A 17,110-nucleotide genomic window follows, 5' to 3' on the forward strand; every position below is an offset into this window, starting at 1 on the left:
TTTGTCAATTGATCATTACCAAGTAAGAAACGTAAAATAACATGCTAATCAAGCATCAAGCACGAATTATTTCCCCAACGTCTAATGAAACGTCACGACGCGGACGTCATAATGTCATTACGTAACAATTGCCTAGTATCCACGCATATTGGTTGAAGCAAATATGAAGCGCTGTATGTCTTCTGCCCTTTGCTCTGCTTTGGTTTTGCCATTCTGTTCAGCAGGACCACTATCAATGCATGTATTTGGACATTTCAATGGACAAAGTGGCAAGTCTTCCATGAATGGATTGGGCGACACAACCACAGGCTCAAAAAACGACGTATCTGGAGACGGAGAATTCACTATGTGGCAGGACGCCTTGATCTTTACAATTATTCTGATGATGATTATCATAAGTGGAATCATGGCATATTTCTTCGCAAAATTGAGGGAGGATTGCTGGGACAGTAACAAATGCGGAGCGGAAGAAATGGGTTCCATTCAGGTCTGTCAGGATGCTACAAACAAAGACCATTTCATGGATTTGACAGAGGAAAGGTTCGCAAATCGAGAGAAAAAACCAAGTCCATTCTAATTTTTGTTGGGGGGGGGGGGGGGGTCATCAAGAAAACATTTAAAATTCATCTGCGGCATTTTAAAATATTTTAAATGTTTAACATGTTTAAAAATTGTGTTCTATAAGTAAGATAAGTGTCATTGTATATGTCATACACAATTAAATTCTGTTGTTGATTACAGGTTGTTGTATTTATACGGTTTATATTTATGAAATGAAAAGTTCATCGTCTTTCTTTCTGTTTCTAAATATTACGAATAACGATGAAAAAAATATACTTAGTATAAAGCACGCCTTTAGTAATAAAGGAAATGTAGATACTTTTCTACACATACATGTACGTGTACATACATGGTCAGAAATGATATTATAGTGCAACAAAGCATACTTCCTTAATAGTTACATCAATTTCATTATTTTTGTATACTTTTTTTACTCAGCACAACTCGAACATACTGTGAGTAGGTTTCTCTTTTTATTGTAAGGGTTGGTCTTGGAATGTACTGCATAACAATGTATCAAGCATTTATTGTCTGTAAAATAAGTCCAATCAAAAAGTAAGGTAAAAACAGGCAGACATAACAAAATGAATCAAAACATCTTTAAACCCTTAAACAATGAGTGACATCAAGAGAAAGTTCCTTTTTTTTCTTTCTCCAAACATGATTATTTTTTACTAAAAAAAAAACACCTCTTGGACTTGCCAACAATTACATCACAAAGCCATCTGACAAAATGCTTTTGCTTCCACTTCATCGTCAACTTTACAATTTTATATAAATACATGTACACAAATTCAATATAAAACACTGATATCTACATGTTGTGCAAAGCACATTATAATACTAATACATAAAAAAGTAACCACAGTTACTGTGCTCACATTGACACAATCACTGAAACTTTTACACCATACACACAACATCACACCATCAGAAAACAAACATTTTGCCACACATGAATTCCATGGGGAGTTATCACAAGCTTTTAACATGACTTTCTCTTGAGTTATTTTCAGGTGGAGTGAATTTCATTATATGTTAAATGAAACAAAATTTTATAAATAATCTAGCACATTTAAAGTTCATTATAAAAATGTGAAAATCACGAGCAATCAATTGGCCTATACAGATGGGAAAATCATGTCAAATTATTTTAACATCTCTTTAATACATATAGATCAGGATAAAACAAGTTCCCATGAACACGGTTCATAAATGCAGATTTTTATACTTGTAGCCATAAAATACTGAACACTCCAACAAATTCACAAATATTGTGAAAGGTGGTAACTCTAAATACACGAATTACCAGACTCGATCATTTTTTGGCACGTAAGTTACATTTAATTCCTTGATCTGAGAGACGTGTTTAACAAGGCCTCCAGTCAACATCTGTAAGAACTTGTGGGTGATCCGAGATGTGGATTACTTTATCCACTCATCCACATAGCAGGAGTTATACGTAAGAAGACTGAGAATGACCAAAGAGTACGTAAATTATATGAGACATTACAAGTGACTGGGTATGAACTAATAATACTTTGATTGTGTTTATTTACCAATTGAAGGCCATAATGTGCATGTACCTGACACACCTATAATATCTATCAAGTCAATAAATATTTCTTTTATAAAGATCTTTCTGATGATGAAAATGGTTGAGTCTTATATGTCATGTACTGGCAACAAGAAAGCTGACAGTGCAAACACCAGGAAAACAACACCGCCTATCAACGTCACTGAAAGACAAAAGAAAACAATGAATAGAACGGGGCTGAAAAAAAGATTCATATTTTACAACTCGTTTTAATCTTTATTGATCGAGAGAAAGTGAATAAAAAGAATAGCTTGCATTTAAGTTAGCTGTTATGTACAATGTAAATGCAAAGTGAGGTATAAAACATTTCATTTTACATGTAGTAGAATATTTAGTATTTCAAAGAAACATCTTCAATGATAAAACAGAGGGATCTCCTTAACTGCTACTCTTCAGAGACGACATTTTTGGCTGGATGGGTACTTACCAGTTCTAACAGATATCTTCTGAGCTACAATTCTTCCTCCTAATACTGCAATGCCTGTACATATAGCATGGCCCAGAGTGCCCCCAATAATGACCCCTATCACATCCTGGTGAAGAAAGAAAAGAGTCAAATCTATTGTGATTGAAATCATCGTATACGGAATAGCAATAGAATACTAAAGAGCTAATTGGTGTAATGCATCTACTACCTTAAATCAGTACTGATATGCCATGATATTCTTTTTCTCAAACAGAGAAGAAATAGGCAAACATCAATGTAAAATTTAAAAATGTTTTCAAAACTTTTGTTGACCAGATGTAAATGTTCAAAAATTAAATGAATATACATTGAAGAAAAGTACTTCTTTGAAGTTTACCTAAATTAAGACCTGTCATTTGATAAATCCTTTAGGATTATTGCAATGATGTGCCAAATTCTCTATCTAGTTCTTTCAAATACCAATGTCACTGATGTCAGTGATAAAGGTGCAGGATTTTTACATCAACTGCATTACAAAAGTAACATTATTCAACCGTGGTTTCATTATCATGAAAAATTCAATAGAATTCTGGACAGACTGACCAATGATACCTAATTTTAACAGTAGTTCAATAACGTACTCTCACAAAATCTCATTCCCAAGGCTTTTCATTGGCCCTAATATAAATCAGTCTCCAATCAGACTTCATAATATAGCAATTTTTAAACAATTCAAAATGGGGTATTAAACCCAATATGAAATAGAATTTTAAAAACATGTACATGTATATTGCTCGGTTTTGGGGTTTTGTTTTGTTTTTTACTGAGACTGACCAAGTAAGTGTTCTACAAGTGTCATCCCTACATTGAATTTTGTAACAATACATTATTTACTTGTTGAAATAGGAAACTTATTTATCAAAAATTAATATTTTGCACATAAGTTTGACGGGAAAAAAATTATATAGAAAGTTTTCTCACTGATACACACCTCTCTAGCTGCCAAAACAATAGTTGTGATTTGAGATCTATCGCCCCACTCTGCTAGAAATGTGAGGGTGAAAGCTTGTAGAAATATTGTCCCTAGGATTCCGTGGAACCAGCGGCGCCCGGGGGAACGGATAATGCCTGTCTCTATGTCCTCTACAGGCCTATTCTCTTTCTCCAACTGAAAACAGAAAATATCAGAAACATGCAATGCTAGAAACTTGTTCTTAAGTGAGTTTTCTATATCAATTCAAAGTTTATCTTTCTTGTTTGTCCTTATTTCCTTACTACCCCAGTAAACATATTAGGCACTACCTGGTACTTATAAGCAAAAAAATCATGATCCATCAAACTTTAAGAAATGGCTTTACTTAAATCACTTTTAAGGCAAAAAAATATTTATGAAAAAGCCACAACAAAGAAATCATGGAATGCAGAAAACTTCTAACTGGTTCAATTGATTTCTCTGGAAATATATACTTACTTCTTCCTCTCTTTTTTTCAAGTCAGCCTGTACTTCCTCATATTCCTCTTGTCCTTCATCAGGGGACATCTCATAACCTGAAGTATTAAATAAGCATGGTGGTAAACAAGTAACTTCAGCAATGCATCAATTCACTTTTGTGATATATAGAATTATTTGCAGATAAAACATGTAACAAAAGCTGATTTTTTACTCTAGCCTTAGTCTTGGTTTGCAGAGTACCAGGTATTTTGTGTACCTGGTGTTTGAACTTTCACTCACCTTCTTTCAACATTTTTAATCCGAACACAGCGAACAAGATGGATGACACATAGTATGTGACTTTCTTCGGTATAATTGTTGTTGCATATCCCAACAAAGCTATAAAAGAAAGAGTCAAAGTTAAGAATCAGTTTGCAACAAAATCTTTTTCAGCATTAGCTCACTTGGATTAATGTCTCCAAAAACATTATAAGCTGGTATGGCTTATTACTACTGGTACACCTTGAACAAATTCTTTAGATTTTATCATTTAAGAAGGCTGGATGGACCTGGCCATTTGAAGACTATATTAAATCTCCTAATATGAAGAGCTATGCATAAAGATAAAGCAATTTTTTAATCTAAAATATTCGGGTTTTTTTTCTTTACTAAAAGGTAGTGCAAATAATATCTGAAAGTTTAGGGAAAAATCAATAGTTAATTTACTTATAACCCTGCCTCCTTCACATGGCATGCTATCTCATGATTTGTTGTCTACAAATGATGTTTACCAATAAATAACAGAACCATAACAACTCTGTTTGTTTTATAACAAATAACTAGTTACTAGAACACACCTGACAATACTGTCATCAGCCCTAAAGCTCCTAAAGCCCCACTAAAAACAGTCAGACGAGAGTGTCTCATTGCCATAATGGCTGCTATAAAAAATGTCTTGTCTCCGAGTTCGGACACAATGATAACTGAGAGCGATGCAATGAAAGCATGAAGAAATCCCACGTTCCCTTTCCTCTTTTTCAGACTGTGGATGATTGAGTCCTCATCTGAGCTCTCCTTGTTCTGTTAAAGAAAAATAAACTTTATAACCATGGTTATAAATTAAATAATCTGATTGAATGATACTGTTTAATATTTCAAGGAAAAAATGACTGATTAAGGTTCAATGAAAATAAAACAATTAAATATGCTAAAAACAAAAGTTTCTCTAAAAGTTTTACTTGTAAATATTAAACTAATAATTTTTTATAATCCTTTTACCTGTGAAAAATTAAATATGTAACACTGAGGTGACTGTCCTTGACAAGACAATTAACACAACTACTGTCATAAAAGGCATTCATTTTCAAAGTGACAGGTAATTAACATTCACACATAATGGTCGACTCTTAAATACGCGTGATAATTTTCAATATTGTTTTAGAAGAAATTAAAGAAAATTTAATTTATTCATATAAAACATCATACCTTTGTATCGTGTTCTTTTGAACTTTCTGAAATATCCTCGGTCGCATCTGAAAGACATTCTAGCACCAAACAGCTTGACACGATGAAAACTATGGTCACTAAAATTGTGCCTTTTCCGTTCATCTTGGAAAACAGGAAGCTTATAAACCCGTACCGATGAGTATTTACTTTAAATACGCCAAGGAACTATCGAAAAAAATCGATAATTCAACGAATTGTACGGACCAATACTATTCATTCATAGAAATTACATTTGACACTGGTCCATACGTGAAGCCTTGACGTCACAACCCGACAACTGTGCACTTCCGGGTCGTTTTCTTTAAACTTTGATCCCGATCATATTGAAGACGTTTGTGTGGCGGAGGGATTTCACTTATTTACTTTACCGGTTATATAACAACCATTAAAAGCTCACCGTTTGCTTTTATTGGTAGATCGAAACGGGAGTTCTTAAAGTTCTGATATCTTAAATATTTGGCTGTGTCGAATTCCACAAGAGAGACAACTCTATTTTAAAAATATGTCAACAACGGAATGGCCAGAGTCTCTGGCAGAGATTGTGGGACTAGTAAGTGTCACGTTTGATCATTAAATTTATGTAGTAGGGGAAAAAAGGGAAAACCATTGTCTCTTTATGTATGTATTTTATATTATTAGAATTTTTCAAGCGTATGGTTTCATTTTCATGTTAATCAATGTCGTGCAAATAAGGGACACAGGTCGATTTCCATTATCCGAACCTTATTATATTATATCAAAAGAAGCAAAGCTTGTTACGATCAGCACTGTCGTTAACGTAAACATGGCGCATAGAAATAAGCTTATCCTTCCAATAAAGATCTGTATTTGGGGGCGCTTATGCCATAGTTTGAACAAATTTAAATGGTTATTAGATTTTCCTAACTATAAAATGTCTTGACATATTTCATTGCTGTTTAACAGTTCTAAAACTTAATATTGTGCTTGGAGACGAGACCAAATTTACCATCCCCACCACCACTCTCGAGATTTTACCTCTACTTCGAGGACATTGTCTCCCCCTATCCCCCCCCCCCCCCAAAAAAAAAAAAATAATTAAAAAATAAATTTAAAGATTACGTGGTCTTTTTGGTTTTTTATTGAGACTAGCCAAATGTTGAGAAAGTCCCTATGGTCGATATATTACGTGGGTTGGATAGGTACAGCCCTAAAACAACTGATTAAATTAATTCTTAATTAAAATTATCATTGAAATTTCTTTACAACACAGCTTCAATGTATAGAAATTGTCTGTTCTGTTTTTGTTTGGTTTCTGTCTCCCGCTTCAGTCATCGGATCATAAAAATTTTGATAAGTTGGTAGAAAAATAACATTTTTCGAAGTTGCGCGAAAATTCAACAGAAAATATATCTGCAATTAAATGCATTTAAAATAATATTCAGGTTTTTTATTCAAATATCTCGAGGTGGGTTTGATTTTGTCCGTCGGTCATGGGAGCCCTGAGAGCAAATATTTTATAATTAAGTGTTCAAGATATCAGGGGGTAGTGGCGTTTAATAAAAATTTGCAATTTACAAATAAATTCCAGTAGAAATGATTATCTTTTCTTTTTAATTTATAGCCATGGAAAGAAGCTGAGAAAAAAATCAGATCCGAATATCCAAAAATTGCTGTAAGTTGTTTAAATTGAATTGTATTGTATGAATAAAAAAATATATAATTTCTGCTCGGATGATGAAAAAATATCTCATCTTCTATGTATTGAGCATATTTTTTGTATAAAACATACACGAAAGAATATGAAAGAAATTCGAACAACTTAAGTTCTTCTCCTTAAAATTTTTACTAAATAAATGTTAAATTACCCAGCTGTCATTGAAACTTTACAAAAATATATGTAAAGAGAACATGCACAATCATGAGTATTCTCTAGTTCGATAATAAAGTTTAATATCGACAAATAAATCTTCTAGTTTCTTGAATATACATCTGAACATAAGAAAGAATACAAATATTTAATTCAGTAATTAAAGCAGTATCACCACCAAACAGGAAGTGTGTATCAATAATAATCAAATCGAATATACATGTATGCATAAACTTATATCTAGCATTGGTATAATTCTTAAGGAAGGAAAGTGATAAGCGCCTTCACGCATGCCACAAGAACAAAAAGATGAACAAGAGATGTTTGTGAAACACTTATGCCCCCTCCCTTGGAAACATCCACAAAGAAAATGAATGTAAACTGCAAATAACTGGAATTTTTCTAAGTCCAGGGGTATAACTCTGTCGAAAATTGCTCTATCATACCCAAAATCAAACTTGACCTGGATATTACTTAGATAAACCTGTTTACCAAATTTCATATCAATATATGCAACTTCTGCGAAGAAAATGAGCAGAAACTGCAAATAACTGGAATTTGTCTATGTCCAAGGGCCATAACTCTGTCGTAAATTGCTCGATCGTACCCAATATCGAATTAGATCTAGATATTATCATGATAAACCTGTATACCAAATTTCATTCCAATATGTTCATCCTTTGCGAAGAAAATGAGCGGAAACTGTAAATAACCGGAATTTTTCTAGATCCAAGGGCCATAACTCTGTCGTAAATTGCTCGATTGAACCGAATATCGAAATTAACCTAGATATTATCATGATAAACCTGTATACCAAATTTCATTCCAATATGTTCAACCTCTGCGAAGAAAATGAGCGGAAACTGTAAAAAACTGGAATTTTTCTAAGTCCAGGGGTATAACTCAGTCGAAAATTGCTCTATCATACCCAAAATCAAACTTGACATTACTTAGATAAACCTGTTTACCAAATTTCATATCAATATATGCAACCTCTGCGAAGAAAATGAGCAGAAACTGCAAATAACTGGAATGTGTCTATGTCCAAGGGCCATAACTCTGTCGTAAATTGCTCGATCGTACCCAATATCGAATTTGATCTAGATATTATCATGATAAACCTGTATACCAAATTTCATTCCAATATGTTCATCCTTTGCGAAGAAAATGAGCGGAAACTGTAAATAACCGGAATTTTTCTAGGTCCAAGGGCCATAACTCTGTCGTAAATTGCTCGATTGAACCGAATATCGAAATTAACCTAGATATTATCATGATAAACCTGTATACCAAATTTCATTCCAATATGTTCATCCTCTGCGAAGAAAATGAGCGGAAACTGTAAAAAACTGGAATTTTTCTACGTCCAAGGGCCATAACTCTGTCGAAAATTGCTCGATTGTACCCAATATCGAACTTGACCTAGATATTATAAAGATAAACGTGTATAATATATTTCATTCCAATATGTTCATCCTCTGTGAAGAAATTGAGCGGACACTGTAAATAACTTGAATTTTTCTACGTCCAAGGGCCATAACTCTGTCAAAAATTGCTCGATCGTACCCAATATCGAACTTGACCTAGATATTATCATGATAAATCTGTATATTAAATTTCATTCTAATACGTTCATCCTATGCGAAGAAAATGAACAGAAACTGTTGGTGGACCGTACGACCGACAGACCGACCGAAAGACAGCAGCAAAGCAATATGCCCTCCTTTCTTCGAAGGGGGGCATAATTACCAATATTGCGTCTATAAAGATCATAATTTAAAACACGTGTGTCTAATTTTTGTACGAATTCTGTTTAGCAAACGTGGAAAACAGAGACATTGAGCATTTATAAACTATTCCCGAATTGTCCAATGTACGTGTAAAAAAAAATTACCAGATCAGTGTAAAGTTTATCCACATTTACGTAAACCGACTAAATTTAGAAAGTGCACTAAGTTACCATAGAAGTACTCTTATATCATCCCAAACCAAGGGTTTCTGAATTGTGAAACTAGAAGATTTAGTTGTTGATATTATACAATATTAAACATCTAACAAAAGAATACTTATGATTGTACATTACAACGCACTTTGAAAAGTAGACGCTTTGAAAATATGTCCCAAAGTGCGTTAATTTTGGGACAAAGTCAACGCACTTTGAAAATAGAAAAAACTAGACACTTGTTGCAAAAGCAACAAAAAGGTCTTCCGTTTTGATATACATGTATCAATTTAACTGTAAGACATTGCTTCTCTTACATGCAAAAAAAGTTGATATGATAATTATTGTGAATGATATATCCAGACGTTACTTACATGTAAAACAACGAGAATAAAAAGAAATCAATTTTTTAAGTACTTTCTGTGACGACCGGAAGTAACGCCGATATAAACAAAAATGTTAACCATTTGTACAATCATAAGTCAATCTTGCCTCAAAGTTTGGTTGTTCACGACTCTGCCAAATCTAAGATCTCTTTGAAACAATATTTTTTGTCTCGGGACCGAAACGAACGAACGAAAGTGATTAATAAAAACAAAAGCTAGCATTTCTCGTACATTTGCTTAATGTACATCACTGTTTATCAGGCTAGATGAAATTCCAAAAAAGTCAGCTAAACTTGTTAAAAACAGGATTTGTTTGAACCCTTCCGGTAAGAACCGGAAGTGACAGTTGAGAAAATTAAACCCGTTAAACACATCCCCAATCAAAATTCTATCAAACAATCTATGAAAGATTCGTGTCTCAATCACTTACAATGACGAAAATATTGCGGACATCAAATTTGTAAAAAGAAAAGCTACATAGAGATATTTGAGATATCTCACCGGAAGTAAAATTTATTTGCCAATTTAAAATTATATAGATGACATATGTAAGATTGTATACTGATGTTTTCATTTAATGTAAAATGAATAAAACAAATTTTTGAAGTGCTTCCGGTGACGACTGGAAGCTACGCCGAACAAAACAAAATAGTGTAAACACATGTAGATACATAGGTCTATCATCCCACAAAGTTTGATCGTTCAAGTCGTTACCGTTTTTGAGATCTCCAGGAATCAAGGTTTTTTGTCTCGGGACAGGAAACGGACAAACGGAAGTGCTCAATGTAAATTGTAATTAATATTTTTTTGTACTTGCCCTTTCTATTTAATTGTTCATCGACTTTACTACAAATATCAAAGGAAAACAGTTAAACTGATAAACAGCTCGATTTGTTTGAGCTCTTCCTGTGTGGACCGGAAGTGACGGAAGACAAAACGAAACCGGTTAAACACATCTTCAATCAAATGTCTATCATCCATGAACGTTTTGTGCTTTGATCGCTTATAGTTTTTGAGATCTCGTTTGTACAAAATGTGTTTCAAAAAAGCTACCTGAGATATTTGAGATATCTCACCGGAAGTAGAATTTTTTTGTTGAGTTAACATCGCATAGACAATCTATGCATAGATTTATACTTATATATTTATTTTATGGAAAAAGAATTTTATGCGAAAAAGTAGTTATTTTTGAAGTCCTTCCGGTGACGACCGGAAGTTACGCCGAGCAAAACAAAATAGTGCAAAACACATGTACATACATAGGTTTATCATCCCACAAAGTTTGATTGTTCAAGTTGTCACCGTTTTTGAGATCTCATCGAAATAAGGTATTTTGTCTCGGGACAGGAAACGGACAAACGGAAGTGCTTAATGTAAATTTTATTAGTTATTTTTTGTATAATTGCCCTTTGCATTTTATTGTTGATCGAGCACACTAAAGATATCAAAAACAAAAAGTTAAACTGATAAACAGCTCGATTTGTTTGAACTCTTCCTGTGTGGACCGGAAGTGACGGAAGACAAAATGAAACCGGTTAAACACATCCTCAATCCAATGTCTATCATCTATAAAAGTCTTGTCCTTTGATCTCTTATAGTCACTGATATCTCGTTTGTACAAAATGTGTTTCAAAAAAGCTTCCTGAGATATTTGAGATATCTCACCGGAAGTGGAATTTTGTTGTTGATATAACATCGCAAAGATTACTTTTGTGTATATTTATGCTAAAATATTTATTCTATTGAAAAGGATTGTAATGCGTAAAAGTTGTTAATTTTGAAGTACTTCCGCTGACGACCGGAAGTTACGACGAACAAAACAAAATAGTTTAAACACATCTACAACTATAGGTCTATCATCCCACAAAGTTTGGATGTTTAAGTCTCTACCGTTTTTGAGGTCTCGAATGTACAAGCTTTTTCAACGCGGGACAGGAAACGGACGACCGGAAATGATTTTTGACAAAATGAAAAAAACGCCTCTAGATATTAACACTTTCTATTAGTCCTAAAAATTTCAAGAAAATCTATCCAGCCATCTCTGAGAAATCTTGTGGACAAAAAAAGGGGAAAAAAAAAATAATAATAATAAAAAACCTTACAATCACTATAAGGTCTTCCGTTGGAAACGGAAGACCTTAAATATAATTATCAAAGTGTGCTGATATCGTCAATATTAACGTACTTTGGAAGAAAAAATGTTCAGGTTTTGTCGAAATACTTCATGCTTTTATATACTATAAGTAATTATTTTAACCTTATTTAGCTCCATGGTATACATTAACAAGAGGCCCAGGGTCCACATTGCTCACCTGAGCAACAATTGCCTTAATTCTGATCAAATTAGCATTACAGTATCAAAATATCTTGACAACTGAGTGCAGTAGATCTTGCTAAAAGAAAAATGAAAATCTGCCAATTTTGATCCACCTCTTATTTTTTGGTAAATACCAAGCCCCTTTTGTTGTTGTACCTCTAAGATTTTTCTCTATTCCTATATACCCCCCCCCCCCATTTCGTGGCCCCACTATTCTCTAGAGAATCATGGTTTCATCAAACTTAAATCTACCTTTAATCTCATAACCTGTGCTTTCACACTAAGTACTGAGTTTTGGACCAAAAACTTTCCCAGAATATTTTTAAAGATTTTCTCTATATATTCCTATGTAAAAATTCAAACCGCCATCACGGTCCCGCCCTACCACTAGGGACTGTGATTTTGCAAACTTGAATTTACACTACCCGAGGATGCCTCTACACAAGTTTAAGCTTTTCTGGCCAAATAGTCTTTAAAAAGAAGATTTTGAAAGATTTCCTCTAAATATTCCTAAGTAAAATTTCATTGTGGCCTCACCCTACCCCTGGACTATTATCTAAACAAACTTGAATCTATATGATATGGGGATGCCCCCACTCAAATTTCGGCTTTCCTGGCCTAATACTTTTGAGAAGAAGACTATTAAAGATTTTCTCTATATATAAAAATGTATCCCCCATTGTGGCCCCGCCCTACCCCCAGGGACCATGATTTGAACAAACTTGAATCTACATTATCTGAGGATGGTTACACGCCAATTTGAGATTTCTTGGCCAAATAGTTATTAAAAGAAATTTTTTAAAAGATTTTCTCTATATACTCTTATGTAAAAATTGATCCTCCAATTGTGGCCCCACCCTACCCCCGGGGACTATGATTTGAAGAAACGTGAATCTACACTACCTGAGGATGCTTCCATTTTAATTTGAGCTTATCTGGCCTAATAGATTTTGAGAATAAGATTTTCTCTGTATATATTCCTATGTACAACTTGATCCCCCAATTGTGGCCCCACCCTACTCCCGGGGATCATGATTTGAACAGACTTAAATCTACACTACCTGAGGATGCTTCCATTTTAATTTGAGCTTTTCTGGCCAAATAGTTTTTGAGAAGAGGATTTTTATAGATTTTCTCTATATATTCCTATTTAAAACACGATCCCCCTATTGTGGCCCCACCCTACCCCCGGGGACCATGATTTAAAAAACTTGAATCTACACTACCTGAGGATGCTTCCACTCAAAGTTGAGCTTTCCTGGCCTAATAGTTTTTGAGAAGAAGATTTTTAAAGATTTTCTCTATATATTCCTATGTAAAATTTGATCCCCCAATTGTGGCCCCATCCTACCCCCGGGAACCATGATTTGAACAAACTTAAATCTTCACTTCCTGGGCATGCTTCCAATTTAATTTGAGCTTTTCTGGCCTAATAGTTTTTGAGAAGAAGATTCTTAAAGATTTTCTCTATATATTCCTATGTAAAAATTCAAACCGCCATCACGGTCCCGCCCTACCACTAGGGACTGTGATTTTGCAAACTTGAATTTACACTACCCGAGGATGCCTCTACACAAGTTTAAGCTTTTCTGGCCAAATAGTCTTTAAAAAGAAGATTTTGAAAGATTTTCTCTAAATATTCCTAAGTAAAATTTCATTGTGGCCTCACCCTACCCCTGGACTATTATCTAAACAAACTTGAATCTATATGATCTGGGGATGCCCCCACTCAAATTTCGGCTTTCCTGGCCTAATACTTTTGAGAAGAAGACTATTAAAGATTTTCTCTATATATAAAAATGTATCCCCCATTGTGGCCCCGCCCTACCCCCAGGGACCATGATTTGAACAAACTTGAATCTACATTATCTGAGGATGGTTACACGCCAATTTGAGATTTCTTGGCCAAATAGTTATTAAAAGAAATTTTTTAAAAGATTTTCTCTATATACTCTTATGTAAAAATTGATCCTCCAATTGTGGCCCCACCCTACCCCCGGGGACTATGATTTGAAGAAACGTGAATCTACACTACCTGAGGATGCTTCCATTTTAATTTGAGCTTATCTGGCCTAATAGATTTTGAGAATAAGATTTTCTCTGTATATATTCCTATGTACAACTTGATCCCCCAATTGTGGCCCCACCCTACTCCCGGGGATCATGATTTGAACAGACTTAAATCTACACTACCTGAGGATGCTTCCATTTTAATTTGAGCTTTTCTGGCCAAATAGTTTTTTAGAAGAGGATTTTTATAGATTTTCTCTATATATTCCTATTTAAAACACGATCCCCCTATTGTGGCCCCACCCTACCCCCGGGGACCATGATTTAAAAAACTTGAATCTACACTACCTGAGGATGCTTCCACTCAAAGTTGAGCTTTCCTGGCCTAATAGTTTTTGAGAAGAAGATTTTTAAAGATTTTCTCTATATATTCCTATGTAAAATTTGATCCCCCAATTGTGGCCCCATCCTACCCCCGGGAACCATGATTTGAACAAACTTAAATCTTCACTTCCTGGGCATGCTTCCAATTTAATTTGAGCTTTTCTGGCCTAATAGTTTTTGAGAAGAAGATTCTTAAAGATTTTCTCTATATATTCCTATGTAAAACTTGATTCCCCAATTGTGGCCCCACCCAACCCCCGGGGACCATGATTTGAACAATTTTGAATCTACACTTCCTGAGGATGCTTCCATTTAAATTTGAGCTTTTCTGGCTCAATAGTTTTTGAGAAGAAGATTTTTAAAGATTTTCTCCATATATTCCTATGTACAACTTGATCCCCCCCTATTGTGGCCCCACCTTACCCCCGGGAACCATGATTTGATCAAACTTGAATCTACACTACCTGAGGATGCTCCAATTTTAATTTGAGCTTTTCTAGCCTGATAGTTTTTTAGAAGAAGATTTTTAAAGATTTTCTCTATATATTCATATGTCAAACTTGATCCCCCTCTTGTGGCCCCTCCCTACCCCCGGGGACCATGATTTGAACAAACGTGATTCTACACTACCTGAGGATGCCTCCACACAAGTTTAAGCTTTTCCGGCTGAATAGTTTTTTGAAAAATACCAACAAAATTTTAATAATTCTCAATTATCTCCCCTTTAAAAAGGGCGTGGCACTTCATTTGAACAAATTTGAATCCCCTTCACCTAGTTGTGCTTAGTGCCAAATTTGGTTGAAATCTGTCCAGTGGTTCTTGAGAAGAAGATGAAAATGTGAAAAGTTAACAACGACCACGACGACGACGACAACGACAGACAACGGACAAATTGTGATCAGAAAAGCTCACTTGAGCCTTTGGCTCAGGTGAGCTAAAAAGAGAATCCAGAAGATACTAAGCTATCTCGATGAACAGTTTCTCGATTAAAAGAATTTTAAATTTCGAGCAACACATTGGGCAATGCCAAATCCAAAAATGATCAAAGAATAGCAGAATTCAAATGGCTTGAATTTCATATGCTTATAAACAAACATGATGAGAAGGAAAACAAAAACATGCCTAAGTTATGTATATCAAACAAGACGATTTTCAAAGAATATCGGAGCCCCCCCCCCCCCCCCCAAAAAAAAAGAACGCTAATTTTTAGTTGATAATACTTAAATGATTGTACAATGTAACTTTCTCGGACCAAATTCAACGCACTTTTGATGAAAAAAAATTATTTCAAAGTGCGTCGATATTAACGATATTTGAAAAAAAAGTTTTGTCACAATGCATATTAGTATATATCTGAAATACGTTTGAAGATAAAAATGAAAGCGCTTAGGTTTTACGATTGGTGATGCCTTTTTATATTTACATATTTGTTACCGGGCACTGTGAAGATAGTTTTGTATTTTGGATATCTCTGTACAATCCAGGCACGTAGCATCAGGGGGGGGCAGGGGAGGGCCTGGCCCCCCACTTTTTCTCGCAGCAACAAATTTTTTAAAATTTACATATAAAAAAATGAATTATAATGGAGTTGGCCCCCCCCCCCCCCCCACTTTTTTGGAAGTTAGTAAAAAATTGGTATGAAAATTAGGAAATGAGTAGTCATATTGAAGTCCCCCCCCCCCCCCCCACACGGATTAGGAATTTCATGATTCGGAGGGGAAAAAATTTTGGTAGGGAAGAATTTTTTTTTGGAAGTATAGTTGAGTCTCCCCCCCCCCCCCCCCCCCCCCCCCCCCCCCGGATTAGGATTTTGAAGATTTTTGAAAAACTTTAAATTTCCCTTTTTTTGCTTGTCAAGATTTTTTGGATGGGCCTGGCCCCCCCCCCCCCCCCCCCCACTTTCAAAAACGATGCTACGTGCCTGCAATCATGTTTATGGGTTTTTTCAACATGACATGCGTATTGTTACATGATATGTCAAGGGAAAGAACTCGTAAGTTGTACACCTTTTACATATATATATATGATTTATTTATGTATAATAAAAACTCTATGAATATAGATGTTCAGAGCGGATCAGCAGTTTTGTAGTTCAGTAGTTCACGCTATAGTCGAATCGAAAGAATACATTTCACGGAAACTTCCATAATGTATTTGCCAAGTAATGAACAGTAAATATATATTATTACAGATGTAGTTTACTATAGTATTAACTTAATGACTTCGTTTTACAGATTCAGGTACTTCCGGAAGGAAGCTTCGTGACGATGGACTATCGCACGGACCGGGTCAGGCTATTTACCGACGGGGACGGGAAAGTAGTGCAGGTTCCATCAATTGGATAGCTCGAGTCCAGACGACTCCACTGCGGGTCCAACAGCCTCGGTATGAACCGCTGGGTCCCCACGGACCGACATCCCAGTCTGACCAATATGTCTGGATAATGCTAGGATACAGCAAAGTGACTTAGTGTTAACATAAATGACCGCCATATGATTTTGGTAGGATGTAACAATTCTTTATTCTATCATTTCACGTTCTTACTGTCCTTCCATATATACTTCATTTTAATAAATAATATATACAACATGACAATTTCGGTAAGTCATTTTTCCACTTTATTATAGTATACTTTATAGTTGACAGATTTTAATGCTATAAGAAATAAATCTCAATATATATGATGCAAAGAAGCTTTGCAACTTATAAATATATGTACCAGCGTATTTAAGTTTCCGTAA

At 34.8% G+C, this 17,110-nt stretch overlaps 1 protein-coding gene and 1 long non-coding RNA gene across 2 annotated transcripts; one reads left to right on the top strand and one right to left on the bottom strand.

Moving 5' to 3' along the window:
• Nucleotides 1–1,017: 1,017 nt before the first annotated feature.
• Nucleotides 1,018–6,032, bottom strand: LOC128193258 (transmembrane protein 165-like). Its single transcript, XM_052866609.1, has 7 exons — nucleotides 5,482–6,032; nucleotides 4,854–5,076; nucleotides 4,297–4,395; nucleotides 4,036–4,112; nucleotides 3,556–3,732; nucleotides 2,586–2,691; nucleotides 1,018–2,300 (listed from the first exon to the last, which is right to left on the bottom strand). Exons 1-7 carry the CDS (start codon nucleotides 5,602–5,604, stop codon nucleotides 2,227–2,229), a joined length of 879 nt encoding a protein of 292 aa, XP_052722569.1. The 5' UTR covers nucleotides 5,605–6,032; the 3' UTR covers nucleotides 1,018–2,226.
• A 3-nt stretch (nucleotides 6,033–6,035) lies between these two features.
• Nucleotides 6,036–16,965, top strand: LOC128193260 (uncharacterized). Its single transcript, XR_008244609.1, has 3 exons — nucleotides 6,036–6,120; nucleotides 7,085–7,135; nucleotides 16,604–16,965. It is a non-coding gene; the product is annotated as an uncharacterized LOC128193260 (long non-coding RNA).
• Nucleotides 16,966–17,110: the final 145 nt, after the last annotated feature.

The sequence above is a fragment of the Crassostrea angulata genome, chromosome 7 (genome assembly GCF_025612915.1).
Source record: "Crassostrea angulata isolate pt1a10 chromosome 7, ASM2561291v2, whole genome shotgun sequence".
Classification (NCBI taxonomy): Eukaryota; Metazoa; Mollusca; class Bivalvia; order Ostreida; family Ostreidae; genus Magallana; species Magallana angulata.